General features: G+C 36.7%; 1 protein-coding gene across 1 annotated transcript in view; it reads left to right on the top strand.

Annotated features, from left to right (window-relative positions):
• The window catches only part of artnb (artemin b), a 39,867-nt gene that overhangs the window by 16,891 nt on the left and 1,777 nt on the right, over positions 1-21,199 (top strand). Inside the window, exons 3-5 of the mRNA XM_073933035.1 lie at positions 19,153-19,245; positions 19,372-19,558; positions 19,664-20,016. Of these exons, the coding sequence (XP_073789136.1) occupies positions 19,153-19,245; positions 19,372-19,558; positions 19,664-20,016 (633 nt within the window). The remainder of the gene's footprint in view (positions 1-19,152; positions 19,246-19,371; positions 19,559-19,663; positions 20,017-21,199) is intronic.

Genomic DNA, 21,199 nt, shown 5'->3' with positions numbered 1-21,199 from the left:
TCCGTTTTGTTATAAATATCCACACAGTGAAGATGACGCTCATAAATGCAGCACAACGCCTCAACATTTCTGCTGTCTGTGAGTTGGTAATATTAAAATGAAAATAGCCAGTTCCTTAAATCATGTTTACATTTTATTGTTGAGAAAGTGAAGCAACGTAGCCAGGGTGATGTGAATGAAGTTATAAAGTACACTGTTCCCTTTGAAGATTTACCCGTGTCCTCGGTATAGTCTGTTTTCCATATCAAACTGAGAAGAGGCGACTGCAGCCTTGATCAAACTTGCGAAGTCTGAACTTACAAGGAGAGGATGCAGGACTGAACTGTGTTTGTTAGGCTACTTAATATTGAGAAAAGCCCCAATCAGAGAGGCGAATGTCTGCAGCCCCGCCTCCGTTTTCAGATGTCTCCGTTTTTGCTCATCCACACTGAGACGGAGCAGCAGCGTTTCAGAATGAAAACAGCCTCTCCGGCGTTTTCGAAACGCTCCGTTTTCGGCGCTTGAGAACTCCGGCGTAGTGTGGATGGTTGGCGTAACCGTAGCAAAACTTATGCGTTTTTAAACTAAAACGCATTAGTGTAAACGGGGCCTGAGCAGGCTTGGAAATAAATTGTGCCCCTGAGCTGGACACCCCTGTTGTAGAATGAAAGAGAAGCTGAGAAAATGTAAAACCCTACAAAGCATTTACATAAAACCCAGTCTAGGTATTCATGAATAATTTAGGAAGTGTTTGCTGTTCAGTCACTGGCAAAAAAAAATGTAAACTAATATATTACCCTTTTAAATATTTTGAGACTAGACAAGAACATAATGCAATAGAAAGATTCCATAAATAATAAAGTTTTTTAATTGGTTCCTTAAAGTGGAAATGTTTCTTTGGATAATTTAAATCTACTTCACAGCAAGAAATAAATGGTTCTTTAAAAAAAATACTGAAGGACTCTTTGGAGAACCAAAAAATAATAATTCTGTGACATCAATATAACAGTACCAGATTTGTGGCTGTTCATGTTTTGAGGCACTCATGTTTGGTTTGCTGTTCAGGTTTGTACTTCCATTATAGTACACACAGTCTAAAAACTGTGTAATGCTGCACAACAATAGGAAGAGTTTGCCTTTCTGGAAACATCAAGTGTGTGTAATTGGACGTTTCTTCCAAGAGAGAAACTGAAAGCAGCAAAGACCTGAATGATGGATCTTTGCAATTAAAGGAAGTTGTTTTTGCTATCATGTTCACTCAAAGACATGAATGGTGGTCCGAAAACCACATGTGTTCACAATCCAATAATCAGCATGTTTTTTCCCCTTGGATCCTGGAACTAAAGAGTAAAGGGTTTCAAACAGGTAATGCTGGTTTTCTTGGCAGCGTATGCTCTCTCTTCACCTCTCCAGTGGCTGGACTCTGACAGTAATGAGAACTTACCTTTTGCCAGAGAAGGATTATTGAATTATACGCTTGAATGTCACGCACTCAGACATGCTGCGCTTGAAATCAGGTTCTGGAGCATGAGCACATTAAAATGTGATAAAACCAGTGTCTGGGATATCTGCAAATAGCCAAAATGCAGTCTGTTGAAACAAGTCCAATGTGTTATGTACATGGGGTGTATGTAATAAGTACTGTTGGAAGGAAAGACCTATGAACTTGAAAGGGCATGTACGCCGCTTGCTCTTTGCATGTGCCAATTCTGGATTCGGGATTGAAGCAGAAGTTGTGCCGGAGGGAACATGGATAGATATATTACACGCACCTCACGGCTGAAGTTCACACCCCCCTGCATAAAAGCATGTCTGGCAATGATCAAGCAGGCCGGCCTGGTGAAGTGTACCTTGCATCTCTGCTTTCACCAGGTGTCTTTTATTGGCTGGCTGATTTAGTGTGGCCTATCGCACAGCGCTGTGTCTTATCATTAATGACAGGTAGAGCTGGCACATCAAAAACCTCTAATGGATCTTTCTGAGATGGAGAAGGGACAGTGAAATAATGCAGTCTCGCTTCTACTCCATGAGTCCAGTCTAGATGACTGGACTTACAAGAAAACATGATATGTCAGGTTTCACTTTTAATGCAAGACAATGCAGGTGAATAGGGTATAAAAAACTAAAATCACCATTTTCCCGGGTCATTATTAATGGATTAGTTTGCCCACAAAATTAAATCATGTTATTAATTATAAATCCCCCTCATTTATCTTTGGAACACAAATTAAGTTATTTTGGATGAAATCCAGGTGCTCATTCATTCTTTATAGACAGCAAAAGTCCTGAGACGTTTTGTCAAAACATACATTCAATGGTTTAATAGTCAGACGAGGCCTCAAGACATTTTTGTACACCATGAAAACCCATGTCTACCACGACAAGTCAGGGAACTTGTATCCTACGGCCAGTTTAGTGCATTTGCCATTAGAGTTAACGTTGCTAATTTTAAGCATTGTATTGCCGATAATAAACGCTAGATGTTTTGACTAGTTTTTTCTTTTGCTGCACACAAGTGTTCTTGGAGTTATGTACGATTGAACCCAGGTTCATATTGAAAATCAATCGCTATATACATTTCTGAAGATTACAAAATACTTCCTAGGAGGTAAGGTTTTTTGCAGCATTTGTTTTTGCTAATCCATCAGAGGCCGCTGTGTATGCTTTTTGGAATCTCAAATTTCTCTCATGAGTGTCATGCACTTGGATCTTCTCGAGATCTTCTCTTCTGGAGTCCAAGGTCGACTGATATGACTGGCTGACTGATGGACTGATCTACCGTAAACCCTAAACCCAACCAATAGTGTTTTCAAAAGCACAGATTGACCCGCCCACTTACTTCCCTAAACCCAACCAACAGTTTTAAAATGCAATCCAGAAAAAGAAAAGCCCTCACCTTTTTTTTAACCACATTTTCAGATCTTAACATATTCTTACTCAGTTTTTTATTTTGTTTTTTGGCTTTTGTTTTTGTCTTACCCGATATTTGGAACTGTTCTTCGCTGGACTCGAATCTTGTCGTCAACTCCTTTTTGTCTCTCAAGTCCACCGACATGTGAGCTGATTGAACAAACTGGTAACAGTGATCCATTCGGAAGTAATGTAAGTGGTCTGCTAGAAAGCACAAAAAGGAACAGCGTCATACCGCCCTATAGCATTCGTTTTAAAATCAACATACATAATTTGCGATATAGTTTTCAAAATGAGCCGGTGTTGGTATGATTATAGTTGAACCACTGAAGTCACGTGGAATGTTTTGACTGTTTTTGGTTCAATTTCTGGACTTTAAATGTCACTGTACTAGTGCTCTCTATGGGGGGTGTGAGAGCTCTCTGATTTGTTTTAAAATATCTTAATTTGACATAAGGAGTATTTGACATAGTAGTAATTTATAGCAGAATTTTCATTTTTAAGCAAACTAATACTTTAAATGTCCCAAAAGCAGCTTTAATGCAATAGATGAAACATTTTGCTTCCCTAAAAAAAACATACAGAATGTTTTGCACTTTTTATCAAGAACATGTTAAGGATTAGACAGGTTCCATGGATCTTCAATTTTAAAGTTTTTTATCAATACCAATAAAAAACCTTTATTGATTAATCAATCAGAGTACAATAAGTGAAGTTCTTTAGGAAATTCTGTTACTTTATTAAGATTAGGTATTAATAAATATGCATGAATTTTGCATTGCAAAGTGAGAAATTTGAAAGTTGAATAAAGCCTTGAAAATTCTTGATCTATTTTGTTGATGTTACAGTTACAGGTTTTTACCATTTTGGAGTTTTGGTGTTTTTTTTTTTTTTTTTTTTTTTTTTTTTAATCTTTCGACAAATGAGAAATTACTACATGCAGGGGAAAAAATGTTTTTATTGTATGACAAATTATGTATGCCTACTGTAAAAAGAGATGATTTAAAAGAGAAAATCTATTATTTAAAAGAGAAATCTACAGATGCAAACAGATGAAGTGTATTAAAAAGCTGTACACTTATTTACTTTATTGTTATTCATGGTAGAGTTTTGCGATTGATCGAAATTGAATCGAAATATTAAAATGAGGCTGCGATTTGAAATATAAATGATTAATTTCCCCTGCCCAGGGCAAATGCGTGACTGCTGCCTAAAGACAACATAAATAAAAGCAAAATGTAGAATTTAATTTAAAAAATATATAGTTAAAAAAAATTGACAAAAACTGAACAGGAAAAAAAAACTAAATAAAAAAAATATATAAACCATTTTGTTACTTATTTCCTTCTTTTCCACTGTCTTCATAAAAGAAAGAATTGACCATGTACATGTTTCAGGAAAATTTGTAGACATCATAACTTACTTATTTGCCATTGTTAAATTCCATAACATGCCAATTACAAGTGATATCAATTTCAAGTTCTTTGCATTTTTTAGTTAGTTCTTAGTTATTGCCTTGATAATAGAAATAAAGCTAGGCATCATGTATGACAGTTGCCAAAGTGAGATATAAGCTATATAGGAGGCATATCTTGTATGTACATATAGGGCTTATTTGTGGATATAAATAAGCAATACAGGAGACCCATATGACCTGTATATTCACATACAGTTTTAGTCGAAATTATTAGCTCTCTTTGATTTTTAAAAAAATATATTTTCCAATGATGTTTAACAGAGCAAGGAAATTTTCACTGTATGTCGAATAATATTTTTTCTTCATTAGTTTGATTTTAGCTAGAATAAAAGCAGTATTTAATTTTTTAAATACCATTTTTAGGTCAAAATTCATAGCCTCTTTAAGCTATATTTTATTTTCAATAGTCTACAGAACATGCCACTGTTATACAAAAACTTGCCAAATTACCCTAACCTGACTAGTTAACCTTATAAACCTAGTTAAGCATTTAAATGTCACTTTAAGCTAGATGTGTCTTGAAGAATATCTAGTCAAATATTATTTACTGTCATCATGGCAAAAATAAAATAGATCAGTTATCAGAAATGAGTTATTAAAACTATTATGTTTAGAAATGTGTTAAAAAAAATCTTCTTTCCCTTAAACAGAAATTTAGGGAAAAATAAATAGGGGGGGGCTAATAATTCTGACTTCAGCTGTATGCACTTCAATTTTGCATATATGCAACATTTATATATATATATATATATATATATATATATATATATATATATATATATATATATATATATATATATATATATATATATATTTTTTTTTTTTTTTTTTTTTTTTGTATAATAAGCTAAACAATCTCCCTAATTTGAGTTGAACTTGTTTACAGCACAGTAAGGTATGTGTTTACTGTTTGCTTTAGAGAAATTAGTTTAATTTATGAATATTTAAAATTTTTAAACACTCACTGCATTTAAGCTACAATACAGCTTATTAAGCTGATGTTGACTACAAAATTAAATCGCAAAATCAAATAAAAAATATTGCAATTCAATATTTTCCTTAAATTTCCTTTTTTTTTTTTTGATTACACACAATCATTTTTGTGGTGGAAAGTTTTCCTTTAAGAAAACCAAAAGGCAAAATAATTACCTTTATTTTTTAAAGTATGTGAACCATATGAGAATTTTGAAGTTAATAACATTTTATCATAATTACCAAGGCATAAAGAACTTTTATTGAAACAATAAAAAGATGTGGAAGGTAGATGTCATAAAATCAAAACAGTCATATAAAAGCCCTGTAATTCCTGCAGTGCCTTTAACATCATAACTAACAATTCATTTTCTTTTATTTTTTCATAGTATAGATTTTCCATTGCACATCACTTGAGTCATGCACAAACTCTATTTGCATATGCTAGTTTGCATCCATGATAGTCACAATGACGCCACTGTGATTCTCCCATATTCTTCACCGGTGGCATGTATGTGCCCGAGGGCAGGTTGTAGTGTGTTTGAAGCATGTCTTTAATCAATGAGAGTCCCAGCACTGAGGCCGTCAGCGGCGCTCTGGAGATCCTCAAGAGGAGTTCTGTCCCTCAGGCACCTTCAGCCCGCGTGATGCAGGACACACAGAGCAACTGGCCAACAAAGACACTGCTCAGGGCACTTTGTAAACACAACCAGGTGCACATCTATCAGAGAGACTGTGAAGGAAGATGTCTGCATATCGTTTGGTTTGGGTTTGCGACTGTGGGTTTCCTCTTAAACCGCACTTTCTTGACTTTTGGCCTAAGTTTATGTACTCTCAGGAAGATGTGGGTTTCCCTAACCAAATCTGAAACCAAATCGAGAGGGTTCTTGCGTCTCATTTGCGTTGATGTAAATTTGCAGCCTTTAGGTAAATCTGATTGTCTGCTTAAGCGATGCTAATTATCTGGACTGCTTTGATATTTGTGGAAATGTTGTTGTTGTTGTTTTACGCAAGAGGTTGTTTCGGGAGTTTGTCTAAACAATTATTTCTATTTGAATTCAACAACATGTAATTTATTTTATTTATTTCCATTGGACTCTTTGTTAGGTAGTTAGTTATTCATTAGGATAAACCCATTGAGATACCATCTCATTTTTAAGAGGGTCCCACAATTAATCACCATCACATAATAACACCAGAAGATAAAAACAAAAAATAAAATTACACAACATCCAAAAAACACAAAAATAGAAAAAAAAAAACATTAACAAAAGGGGAAGTAGTATACATACATGCATATACATAGTATAAAAATATATACAGATCAGTGAATCAAATCACCACATAAATAATAACATCTTCAGGGAAAACAAGTACAGTCCCAAGTAAAATATGACAGCAAAGTTTGTTTAAACATTTTAAATGATGCAATGGAACGGATGTTAGCAGGCAAATTATTTTAATCTATTTGACTCTTAAGCATAAAAGCAATCGATTTTTTTTTTTAAATGAGGAACAAAAAATAAGTCTGAACAGAATGTTTTAATAGTTTAAGGGAAAAAATACAAAATATTGTTGTTAATAATACGGATTCTGAAAATGAATACATTTAAATATAATTTGAAGCCAGTGAATGTGTGGTCTTGTGTGCAAGGATGGCGACTGCAGAAGATCATACAATATACAATGATGTGTAACGTTAGAAACACTAATAGCATGACCAGATTTCACCCAAAACTGAAAGAATACTTACTTTGCTCACCCTCAAGGTTTCACACTTATGATGTTTCTTTCTTCTGTTGAAAACAAAAGAAGACATTTTGAAGAAGGCTTAAAACCTGTAACCATTGAATTTCATATAAGGAAAAAAAAACAAATACTGTGGAAGACAATGGTCACAGTTTTCCAGCCATCTTGAAATGTTTTTATTCAAATTATTCAATGTTTACAACAAGAAAAGGTTTAGAACAGGTAAAGTTTAAGTAAATCATGAAAGAGTTGTCCGTTTTGGGTCGACTGTCACTTTAAACACTGTCATGATTCTACTAAGAGAATTAAAGGTTCAAGAAACCCTGGAGTACTTTTTTTATATTTTAACAGATTTGTGTGTTGAGCATTAGTTAAGACAATGTTAGCACCTGTCAGCTTTAATTGTGTGAAAAACTGGATAATTTTGAGCTTTTGTCAGCTAATTTCATCTTCCGGGTTTAAAATGATTTTTGGGACGGGATCAAAGTCGGTGACATAGCTCAAAACTGCAAGTGCAAAGATGACGCGTCGGTTTCTCATTATTATTCATAGCAAAGTTTTTTTATCCAATAAGAAGAGCCGGCTTCTTAATTATTCATGACTGCGTGTGCTTTCCGAAGGCAAGACACAGACTATTGCCAAGCTGTGAGACCCCATGTTGATGACTGGGTGATACCGTGTCCACGGACCCACGGCACACAGTATTTAGCAGTTCATAAAGGCTTGTATGTGTTTGTTTCCATGATCCACAGGGTTTGTTGCATGTTTTCCCCCTTGATGCTGTCAGGGGCGATACAGCAAAGCTGTTTGTGTGCAGCAAGCATTTTTGTCGGGAGAGCAGTAGGAGTATGCCGGACTTTGTCCTTTGTCAGTGGTGTTTGTTTACATTTAGACACATCGCCGTTCTGCTGTGTTCACCTAAATCCTCCAGATTACAAGCAGGGCTAATGGTTGAGCACGGCAAGAGACCTGCTGCACTGAGTCTGCATTTAGACCCGGGATTGAGGGAAAAGTCTTCATCTATAGTGTTGATATGAACACAATTATCTTTATAATTGTATGAACTGTGGTTGTGTGTTTGTGAAATTACAAATAACAAATGTAGCAGGGCATTAAATTACTGTTTATTTCTTTGCATTTTAGCTTTCTAAACTATAAAAGCATGCTTCTCCTCATGGTTTGTGTCTCATTTTACGAGTCCACACTCACAGATATTTGACTGAATAGAAAATGCGCTCTGGAAGACACCCTAACTCCTCTTATTCTGCCTATCAGGATAAAGAGAGATAGGGTCCGAGCGCAAAGTCTATCCCGGCTCCAGAACGCTCCCCCCTCAGATTTAAATAGGTATCTGGTTTAATAGTGTGAAGTTGAGGTGATGGAGGGACATTGAAGTCAAAAGAAAACGGAGGTATGACGTGTTTGACTATTTATAGGGGTTGCTCTTGAGCTGATTGGATAATAGAATGATTGTGTGTGGGATGAATTAGCTTCGTCAAAGACTGATCGTGCTCCTCCCGAAATTTGTTTATAAAACATCAACTTGTGAGCTAACTGACAACAGTTGTTCGCTTCCCTCTTTCTCCTCTGCTCTGCTGGCCACGCCCACTCCTGCCTCTGATCATGGAGCTCCACACCCATTAGGATGCAGTTTTTGAAAAAATTCTGAGGTAGACTTGAACCGAAAGTGGGGGGTGTCATGGCCCTTTAATGTAGCACAAATTCTGACCTAATGACTCTTAAGAGTGTACTTTTAGGTGTCAATCAACCACACACAGTTTCCAATTCAGTGTGAAGCCTAAAGTAGTGTAGCTTTAAAAGGCACAGTATAACATGTATTCAAAACAAATGTGTAGTTTAATGATGCCGTCACTGAGTGTGGAATCATGGGAGTTGTCATCCTCATTACATCCTAAAGGAATCCTGAACAAATCATGTTAGTAATCATAGATAAGCTAAAGTATTCAAAATTTTAATGGTAGTATGAAGTAAAGCTGAAAGCTGTCGAAGTAAAACAAGACAGAGGAAGTAATTGCTGATGAGAGACAAAAACAGCAGAGCTTTTATTATGCCACTGTTGACTGCTTTTAGTTCTTTTGGTCATGATTATGCGAAAGAAGCAGTACTGTTTTATCATACTAAATACAGGGTATGTTTTAATGCTGCTCGTTGCAGATAAAACACACAACATATCAAAGCATATATTATCTGTTTTCTCAATTTAATCAAACTGGATATTGAGGGTGTGTGACATCCTTAACAGTAACACAAGGCGTGGTCTGTCTCACTAGCTAAAATGTCTTATTTCTCTAGATTTATGTTCTTTGAAACATTTGTGATAATTATCATCAGAAAAATATAAAACTGTTGATTTTAATGAATAAATTTGACAAATTTTACCTTTTATATAAATTACATTTTATTTAAGTACTTTAGAAAAATCTATGGACATATGTTATGTTTTGCTTCTTTGATAATGTTATTATATTTGTAGCTAAAAGCAAAACTTAGATTGTGTTTATCAATTGAAAAGTTATTCAGCTAGAAATGATTTACCTGTAATGGTTAGGTCTCATTATGTCTCATTATTTGACAACGGCATTACATTTTCCCCTATAAATTTCTTAGAAGTACTAAACGAATAATTAATGGAACCATTAGAATGTTGTAATTATATTAACAATTCATTTAATTAATTTTTTTACGAGGCGAAGCAGTGGCGCAGTAGGTAGTGCTTTCGCCTCACAGCAAGAAGGTCGCTGGTTCGAGCCTCGGCTCAGTTGGCATTTCTCTGTGGAGTTTGCATGTTCTCCCTGCGTTCGCTTGGGTTTCCTCCGGGTGCTCCGTTTTCACCCACAGTCCAAAGAAATGCGGTACAGGTGAATTGGATAGGTTAAATTGTCCGTAGTGTATGTGTGTGTGTGTGTGTGTGTGTGTGGATGCTTTCCAGAGATGGGTTGCGGCTTGAAGGGCATCCGCTGCGTAAAAACTTGCTGGATAAGTATACAGTTCATTCCGCTGTGGCGACCCCGGATTAATAAAGGGACTAAGAAAATGAAAATGAATGAATGAATGAAAATTTGTTACGAACCCCATGTCTGCTACAGTACTCATGCAAACCTCACTTCACACTAGGTATGGTAAAATCCATTATTTGCATCAATCTGAATAAATTTGGTTTGATTATATATTCACAAAGTTGTTTATGTGAACTCTAAACTTTGTAATTGGATTCACAAATTAATTAGAATTTGCTGTGAATTGCATGTATTACTAAACATAAGCGTATGCATAATAAACAGTAACAGCTTTCAGAACTAGAGAATTCCACAAAGATGTCACTGGAAAATGTTAATAATTTACATTTTTCAGAATTTTCTGCTAATTTGTATAAATTTTTATTCTCATCTGAACTAATTTGTACAATCGCAAAGTCAAACAGCTCAGAGTAATTTAGCTGCTTAGATTCTGTAGATTTAAAAAAAAAATGTTTTCTTAGATTTTTTGTCTTGTTTCTAGTCTGAATATCTAAGAGTTCTTAAGTCAATTAACATTTTCTTGACAGGCAAAAGTTTTGTCTTGTTTTAAGAAATAATATGGCAAAATGAAGTGAGCTTTTCCTTAAAACAAGCAATATAATTTACTAATGAGGTTGGCAAAATTATATTGAAAAATATTTTGTCAAATATTATTGACTGTCAACATGGCAAAGATAAAATAAATCAGTTATTAGAGATAAGTTATGTTTTGAATTGTGTCGAAAAAATCTGCTCTGCTCGGCTAATAATTCAGGGGGGCAAATTAAATTATTCTGACTTCAACTGTATGTATATATATATATATATATATATATATATATATATATATATATATATATATATATATATATATATATATATATATTGTTAGTTTATATACATACACAGTTAGTTGGCATTTCTGTGAGGAGTTTGCATGTTCTCCCCGTTTTCGCGTGGGTTTCCCTCACAAGTCCAAAGACAGGTGCTGTAGGTGAATTGGATAAGCTAAATTGGCTGTAGTGTGTGTGTGTGATTGAGTGTGCATGGGTGTTCCCCAGTGATGGGTCGCAGCTGGAGGGGCATCCGCTGCGTAAAACATATGCTGGATAAGTTGGCGGTTCATTCCTCTGTGGCAACCCCAGATTAATAAAGGGACTAAGCCAAAGAGAAAATGAATGAATGAAAATATCATATATGCAAATATTAAAATATTCAGTCTCCTCTTTCATCAGTACATAAGACAAAAGACCAAACAATAGACACATCTGTAATATGTAAAACATATGTAAACACATGCTTTGTGGCACTGCGTATGTGAATAATGTATGTTGAATCTGATAGAGAAGACAGTCGGATTCAGACATTTGCATACTTTTTGCCTAGATGTACAGGTCAACACCACCTATTCCAATCCTATAGCAAAATGTCTTCTGGATTGATGTGCTTACATGAAAGCTTATGAATCTGACTGAGTAGCACTGTAAACCCTAATAAGTTGAGACTATCCAAATCATTTGAGGAAAGTGATTCTCTCAGTTCGTATGAGTAATGGGAAATCGAGAACTCAATTAATTGAGTTGATCAAATGTGATCTCTTCATTGAATTAAAATAGCTACTAGACTAAACTTCCAAAAATTTAAGCTTTTATATTCTTTACTTACTCCCGGGGCCGTTTATATCAAAGTTGATATTTAGCCGCATCATGTCGGTGTTTCATAACATCAAATTTTTTAGCCCGACGCTTAACCCCCAACCTGGAGGATGACGACATACACACATACACTAGGGACAATTTAGCTTACCAAATTCACTTATAGCTCATGTCTTTGGACTTGTGGGAGAAAACAGAGCACCTGGAGGAAACCCACATCAACATAGGGAGAACATGTAAACTCCACACAGAAATGTCAATTGACCCAGCCCAGGCTCGAAGCAGTGACCTTCTTGTAAGGCGACAGTGCTACTCGCTGTGCCACTGTGCCGCCCCTGTGTGCATATCAATTAGGAAAAATGTATAAACAGCAAGCATTTAAATATCTACTTACTAATTTAACTCAGATGGGTTCAGGTAGTGCCTCTGTCCTGCTGCTTCTTCAGCAAAAATCAGCATCACAAGCAAAATGACCACCTTGTGTCATATTGCATAATCAGCGCGGTTGTCAAGGCAGAATTTTAAGCGCAACCAATCACTGACATTGTGAATCGTTTGAATCATTTTTTTGCTGTCTAATGAGTAAGGTAAACACACCTGTTTAAGTTTTGATGCCAAAAACTTGTTATTTTAAGTAATCTTTAGTAATGACAACAGCAGCATTTACAGTGTATGTTAATACTGTAAATTCAGACATACTTCTGTCTTTCTGTTTGCATAGTATAGAACAGTGGTAGGGAACCCAAGGCTCTTGAGCCAAATGTGGCTCTTTGACCAAAATATGTGGCTCTCCAGCTGCCTTCCTTCAATATTATTTTACTGTTTAAAAAACTATAACCATCATCAAAAATCAGTTTACTATCGAAAATACAATTACAATCCCCTTTTAAATAGTAATTTTATACAGCACATTGAATAAGAACTCAGTTAACAATAAAAGGACGTTTTGACCAATGTGCGTTTTTGCAATGTGGATAAACTTGAATTGTGACACTAATAAAAGGCAAACAACCTACGTTTCTATGGTAACTTATATTCAAACAACATTCATAAGTGGCGATGATGAAAATAAATATACTCTAAATTGTTCTTTCTTTAAGGCGGGGCAGTGGTGCAGTAGGTAGTGCTGTCACCTCACAGCAAGAAGGTCGCTGGGTCGAGCCTCGGCTCAGTTGGCGTTTCTGTGTGGAGTTTGCATGTTCTCCCTGCGTTCGTGTGGGTTTCCTCTGAGTGCTTCGTTTTCCCCCACAGTCCAAAGATATGCGGTACAGGTGAATTGGGTAGGCTAAATTGTCTGTTGTGTATGAGTGTGTGAATGTGTATGTGGATCTCTCTCAAAGATGGGTTGAGGCTGGAAGGGCATCTGCTGTCTAAAAACTTGCTTGATGAGTTGGTGGTTCATTCCGCTGTGGCGACCCTGGATTAATAAAGGGACTAAGCTGACAAGAAAATGAATGAATGAATGTTATTTGTTCATTCATGGACTTGCTCAACACTTGATGCTTCATATTTGTTTATTTTTGAGTTGTGCATGGACATAAATTAAGGTTTTGTTAAAACCTGTATTATTTATAGTAATATTATATTAATAATAATATAGTATTAGTAGTAATACTATAATAATTTTTAGTAATTTATACTAATACAGTGGCAAATGCATTTTTAAAGAGGCAGTTTGAGTCAGAATTAAAGCCCCCAGTGTTTTTTTTTCTTTTCTTTTTTAAATATTTGCCAGATGATGTTTAACAGAACAAGAAAATTTTCACAGTATGTCTGATAATATTTCTTTCTTCTGGGGAAAGTCTTATTTGTTTTATTTCAGCTAGAATAAAAGCAGTTTTTATTTTTTTACACCATTTTAAAGTCAATATTTTTAGCCCCTTTAAGCTATTTTCCCCAATAGTCTATACAGAACAAACCATTGTTATACAATAACTTGCCTAATTACCCTAACCTGCCTAGTTAACCAAATAACCTAGTTTATCATCGTCATCATGGCAAATATAAAATAAATCAGTTATTAGAAATGAGTTATTAAAACTATTATGTTTAGAAATGTGCTGGAAAAATCTGCTCTTCGTTAAATAGTTATATAAATTACTATTACTATTAAGTAATATAATATATAAAAATAAACAGGGCGGCTAATAAATCTGACTTCAACTGTATATACATCCAAATGGCTCTTTAAATAATTTTTTTTTTTAAAAAAACAGAATTGGGTCTTTGCTGAAAAAAGTTTCCCGACCCCTGGTATAGAAAAATGCAATTTCAGATGCAGCCAACCTGAATCATCAGATTTTCACCCAATTTAGCACTTCAAGTGCTTATAACAGTTTTGATACGCCTGATTTAAAATATCCTTTGCATCTGTTGCATAACATCTTGTATGATCCTGAACCACAAAACTAGTCAAGTTGCACAGGTATATTTTTTGGCAAAGGCCAGAAATACTATGTATAATTTAAAATGGTCCATTTTTCTTTTATGGTATAAATCATTGTAACTTGTTATATCAAAACACAATCATTAATTAGCAATGTGCATTACTAGACCTTGATTTAAACTAATTTAAAGGTGATTTTCTTAGTATTTAGATGTTTTTGAACCCTCAGATTCCAGATATTTGAGTAGTCCTATCACAACAACATTGTAAAAAATGCTGGTTGCCTTACATTTTCAAGCTGAATCAAATTAACCCCATAAGTCTGTTGAACTTCATTCATTTTCAGCTTAGTCCCTTTATTAATCCAGGTTCGCCACAGCGGATTGCCAACTTATCCAGCATATGTTTTACGCAGCAGATGCCCTTCCAGCTGCAATCCATCATTGGGAAGCATCCATACACACTCATTCACACTCATACACTAAGGAAAATTTAGCTTACCCAATTCGCCTATAGCACATGTCTTTGGACTTATGAGGGAAACCGGAACACCCGGTGGAAACCCATGCAAACAAGGAGGGGAACATGCAAACTCCACACAGAAATGCCAACTGACCCAGTCTGGGCTTAAACCAGCGACCTTCTTGCTGTGAGGCGATTGAGCTACCCACTGCGTCACCGTGCTGCCCTCTATTATACTTTTCTTTTTTTAAACTGACTTAAAACCGCTTGTGTAACTTATAAAATTAAGTTAGAACATGATTAACTTAGTTTAGTAAGTTACGATGACCTAACAACATATGCTGTCAGGACTAATTGATCATAAAATTTCTTACAGTGAAACCATACATCGATTGAAAGCTTATATCTTTAACTTTAGGTGCGGTATAAATCTCAATTTAAAAAAAAATGACGCTTATGACTGGTTTTGTTGTCCAGAGGCACTTTATGAGAGAGGTTAATCATTTAAGATGAATATTTGGAGGTTGAAAGTATAAGCAATGGCAAAGTATAATCCAAGCATGAGTAGTGATATCGGCCTTACAAATAACTAACAATTTGCATATGTGGTGTGAGTCCGATGCGTCGTGGATCACCTTCATAGCATATCTGAAGGTAATGGCCCGCTGGGTGTTTGAGAGGCAGGTAGTGCTCTTATCATAACCTCTGGCCTGCGCTCCAGCATGCCAGCTCAGCTTACAGGAAGCAGTGAGGTGGGGGGTCGACAGGGAACCAGAGGCCAAGGGGCTTGTTTAGAAACTGACAGCGCGAAATGAGCCGCACAGACCCCAGCGCAGTCCAACCTATTAGCCAGATTGCACTTGCGTAGTCCACAATGGATAGATTTCCGAATTCTTGCGGCGGAGCTGGTCTCGTTTCTCCGTAGGTGTCTGATATTGATTTGCTTGTTACGGTCAGCCTGGCGTTTCTGCATTCGGTTTATACATTCAGCTGGATAGAAGCTGAAGAGTGAAGGAGGGAAGCCGGCCAGACTGTAAGAATGATTGTTGTGGTCAGGAACGCAGATGTGTGCGCTCACAGAGTCACAGCCATAACACTCATACACACGCACGCAAACCATTTATAAACAAACAATCACATATGCAGCTCAGGGCGTATGCTTTTATGTCGCTTATGATCAAAGCAATTATGACAGTTTAGATGAAGTGCCACATATTTAAGACGATTCGGAGATGTATACAGTTACAATTAGAAAATCGTCAGAATACAATAAATCCTCGCGCATAAACAACTCTTCGGTTTTAATGCAACACATGCAGAGAGTAGAAGGCACATTTCAATGGGGATCCATGCCGTAAAGCCTTTTGACAGCATGTCCACATTCATCTCCGGTCATATGTGGTCTTTCTCAGCTCAAGCCGGCCTCTGGAGATGCTATAAATATGTCCTGAAGCTGTTGAAATCGGGTTCATATTTATTTGGCTGGATTTAGAAGACATAAATTTTACATTTCCCTTAAGCAGCCAATAAACCAAGATGACTGAAGATCTTAAGATAAAGCATTAGATGTATTTAATGTTCCTGAGGAGCACATGAGATGCTACTTTTTATTTTATTGACTGAAGATTTATATCATTTAAGAGTATTTAAGTCCAAAGGTGAGCTGTAAGTGGCAACTTACTGCTTGAGAAATGCTTAGCAGAAGATTCTGACACATAAAACTTTACACTGACCTTTCTTTAACATCATGAGAGTCATCACTAAATGATCCAATATGTAAAGAATAGCTATAGAGTGATCTGACATTAGATTACGTCTCACAAGTACTTCCATAAAGCAGGCTTAATGGGTTAGTTTCACCTCAAATGAAATATCTGTCATCATCTACCCTCATGTCATTCCCAGCCAGTACAGCTTGCTTTCTTGCGTTAAACACCAAATAAGATAAACTGAAAGTGAGAGCGGGGAGAGTCAAAGTCACCATTAATTTTAACAGAATGAAAAAGATAAGATTTTGTATTTTTATTATTTGTCTAAATCGTTTTTACATTATCTTTGCTATCATTTACTGATCTCATGAGGTTAATCTTTTAAAATATACACAGTTGAATAAATCTTCTCTTTAGTAAGTATCAAGTAGGTATTCTTTTGGTTCAGTTAGTCAATTTGGTTGTGTATTTTGTTTTTAGACTATGTCATACCCAAACATTTTCAAATGAAAGGCTAAAAAAACAAAGAGCTGTGGGCCAAAGATATTTATACCAAACTACATCACATTAAAGTTCATTCATTCACTTTCTTTTCAGCTTAGTCCCTTTATTAATCGGAGTTCACAGTGGTCAGCGGAATGAAGTGCCAACTTTTCCAGAATTTGTTTTACGCAGCTGATAACCTTCCTGACACAACCCATCACTGGGAAACATCTATACACACTCCTTCACACACACACACTAGGGACAATTTAGGTTACCCAATTCACTTACTGTATACCACATGTTTTAAACTTGTGGGGGAAACCGGAACCCACCCAAACACAGAGAGAACATGCAAACTCCACACAGAAATGCCAACTGACCCAGCCGAGGCTCGAACCATTGACCTTCTTGCTGTGAGGCAATCGTGCTACCCACTGCACCACAGTGACGCCCTACGATAAAGTTGCCACTGGTGAAAATGTTACTTTAAATTGTATTATTTAATGCAGTATAACTTTTTAAAATGAAACAAAAACTAACAATCACATTTATAACACAGTGGAGTTCAATGCTGAATACACAGGTCAAGCAGAATCTGCCTTTGACTTGATTTGCTCACCAAATTCTCTGCATTGTTAAATGGTACATTTAAACATCTGATTATTTTACACCATTTATATTTAAAAAAACATTTTTTTTTTCAAAACATGTATATATATACACCCCCTGCCTAATTATCCTAACCTGCCTAATTAACCTAGTTAAGTCTTTAAATGTCAATTTAAGCTGTATAAAAGTGTCTTGAAACATATCTAGTCAAATATTATGTACTGCAATCAGTTATTAGAAATGAAATATATATATATATATATATATATATATATATATATATATATATATATATATATATATATATATATATATATATATATATATTAGGATAATGTTATCTGAAAACTTCTGCTGCAGTATATGTGTCGTATATACAGATTATTGAAAGTTTAAAGCAATGTGTTTGCTACTTTTGTACTATTTGTTGTAAGTAAAAAAATTGTTCATTGAGACTCCTTTTCAATCTCCTTTTCTTTTTCTTTGATTTGTTCAAAACAATGAACACATTGTCTCATTGACTGCATGATTTATTGTGACTGCTATAATTTTAACTCACCAATTTATTTTTTAAAGCAAATTAAACTAAAAAGTAACTTGCATCACATTTTCAAAAAAAACTCAAATATTATTACTTTTTTTAAAGTAATGCGTTACTTTACTCGTTACTGTCATCGCGTGTTACTTGTAATGCGTTATTCAATTCAGTTCATCTTTATGTATATAGAGCTTTTACAATGTGGATGATGCCAAAGCAGCTTAGCATAGAAGTTCTAGTAAATTGAAACTATGTCTGTTAACTCCTACACTGTTTGTGACACACACAAATCTTGCAAAAACTGTACAATAGTTACTCAAAACAGTTTGCAGTTTAAAAACTGGCTTTCAAACGAACCCTTCAGGCATTTCACACCACCAGAAACATGTTGTGTCTAACAACACCCTGTAACCATGTTAAAATTAAAGCACATCCTCTTGCGGCTAACTGCTTTATTGCCAGTTAATTCTCGTAAAGTGGGCTTAAGTGTGCCATCAGTTCAGTTCTTCCTGAAGCGGATCTCTCAGAGCTGAGCGCAAGAAAGGAATCCAGTCAACTCTGTAAAACAGGAACAATATAACACTATGGCAAAACATAAGCAGAGCACATCCCTTTTCCCCTAGCAAATAATTGGCCTGTCCTCATCAATCATTTTTGGGATGCTGTGTTTGACGGAGTCCTGCTGTTTGAACGGTGTTAACTGAGACACTCTGCCCTGTTCCTGACCCTGATATAAATCAGAGCCCCTAGCACAGGTTACACAGTCACACACTGCAATGAGTCAATAAACATCTGCATCGCTCAGAGCTCTTATCAACCTCTCTGTATCTCTCTGTGGCTTGCAGCACGGAGCTCCTTCTGCTCGTTGCAATCTAACCACGTCAAGAATGCTTTTGACAGCGTTTGCTTCAAGGCTGTTTATTTGACGGACAACTGCTCTTTTAACATTGTAGCTTTGTCCGCAGGCAAGTCAGCACCGGCCATGCTCAGAGATCACACCGGTCTCATTCTATAACAACAATGAGCATGGTTTCTAAAGGCATTGTGACCGTGATGAATGGGACAGCTTTGATTGTACGTTTGTATGCGTGTGTATGTGTCACCCGCATGTTGCTCTCTCCAGTTTACATTACCTACCTTGGTATGAACATGCATAACCATAGGTCGCTGTATAATAAAGCCATTCCTTGTTCTCTAATGCAGGTGGGAGTTTGGTGGTGGCCGAGTAGTCGGATCGGAGCAATGCCTTCCATGCCATCCGTCACCAGTGAGCCATGTCAAAGGAGACGCTGGCAGGTGTGTACTGTGTAAAGGGGCGATATCTTTGCTCGGACATCTACTGACTCAAGTAACCAGGAGATGCTCTAATTACTCTGTAAACCGTCCTTTCGTTTACCATCCACCTTTGCTTTGTTTGCTCAGGTGCTTGTATGGGTTCTGATGTCTCTGCTGCCCCTAGTGGCAGGGGGCAGGTCGCGTTTTCGGGTAGAATCAGAAGCTGCGGTGGGATTTGGTGCTGCAGGAGTTGATGATCCACCCTTGGAGGCTTTTCCAGATGTTGAAGAAGAGCTCGAGGAGGGCAGTGACTCCCCGTGGCATGGTCTCTTTGGTGAGTTAAATGTCTGGGAATGATTTCTACAGCAAATAAATCGACAATGAATTATTCAAATCTGAGCAGGGGATAAGCATCTCTTCTTTTTGTCTATTTCCACAGAGCCATCTGTTCTTATTGAAGATGACCAGCAGCCAGCGCGATGGGAACGTTCTCCTCGCTCACCGGATACCTCTGACATACAGACCAAAGGTGCACGCAAGAAAAAGAAGAAAAAAGAGAAGGAGGAAAGGAAGAGGAAAGATAAAAGTAGCAGAGGAAGGCACAGCAGTCGGGACTGCCGTGTCGAGAAACGTGAGATGCGTGTACGGGACCTTGATATGGGTTTCGAATCGGACGAGATCATCCTCTTTAAGTTCTGTGTGGGCTCCTGCCAGAGGTCTCGGGGGAACTATGACTTGGCTCTACGTGCTTTGCTGGCCAACGGTAGTCTGCCCAAGCGCACCGCCAGGAAGGTAAGCGCGCACCCTTGCTGCCGCCCCACAGGCTATGAACCGGTCTCCTTTATGGATGCTACCACAACCTGGAGGACCATCAAGTCACTCTCCGCATCAGACTGTGAATGCGTGGGATGAGGTGTGCTGAAAGAGTGGAGGGGGAGCGTGACCTGAAGAAATGGTGCAACGGTCAAAGAGAGGAAAGGAGGAACCAGGAAGCCTCCTGGGCCATGGCTGCAGAATAAGGTCGGGCTGGGTTGGCCGTGGTGTTATGCTGTGAGGGATTTTGGTTTTGGCTGTGAGTGATTCACAACAGTCGGCACATACAAACTTTCATCACACCAAACCTCGACAGAAAAGTTTGAATGGAGTCAGAATACGATTTGACCAAGTCAGATGACGAAAGACTCAATGTGAAGAGTTTGAGGATGGAAGAACAGCAACACTGGATGGTCCATCTGAATAGCTCTATAAACAAAAACTACATGTTATAACTCGACACGCATTTGCTCACCAGGAGTTTCATCAGACTTGGATAAAGCATGAAATCCTTTTTCATTTGTCAGCCATTTGTTGATCCTGGATGTCAGTGCCCATTTTCCTGGCCTTCGATCTGGCATGTTATTTGTTTCAGCCAGACTAGCAACATTCGGATCGTTCATTATTAACAGCACATTATTGCTGCAATTACAATGTAATTGCACAAACATATGTGGAGTATTATTAAAAGTTTAGCCCACAGAAAACACAAAGGCCAGTTAGTATTACCTTTCAGCTAGAAGGTTGAATTTAGTTGCAGTAGGATTTTCATTTCTCAGGATTTTTACAGGACTGATATATGAACTATTTTCTATCTTACATTTTTAAACCTTTTTAATATCATTAAGTAAAGGGTTTTAAAAGGGTTAATGTTCCACGAGGCCAGTTTTTATACAGAAAGGAGAATATGAAGTGAATTTAAATAACCACTGGGACTGTCTAGTCTAGTTGAAAGTGCAGTAGTCCCATCCCGCCCAACCCCCCAGGGTATTTAAGCTGGTACATCAAATATTAATAGATAAACTACAAATAATTTCTCACTGGTCTAAAGACTGCATAAAAGGTGCATAAAGTAAAAGTCAGTTCTTTGTTCATAGATTATGTTTCCAATAAAATAATGATTCTGCCATAGTTATGGCCTTACAGCAGGAGTGTCCTTGAG

Source organism: Danio rerio, chromosome 2 (genome assembly GCF_049306965.1).
Source record: "Danio rerio strain Tuebingen ecotype United States chromosome 2, GRCz12tu, whole genome shotgun sequence".
Classification (NCBI taxonomy): Eukaryota; Metazoa; Chordata; class Actinopteri; order Cypriniformes; family Danionidae; genus Danio; species Danio rerio.
This window is presented reverse-complemented; position numbering and strand designations above follow the sequence as displayed.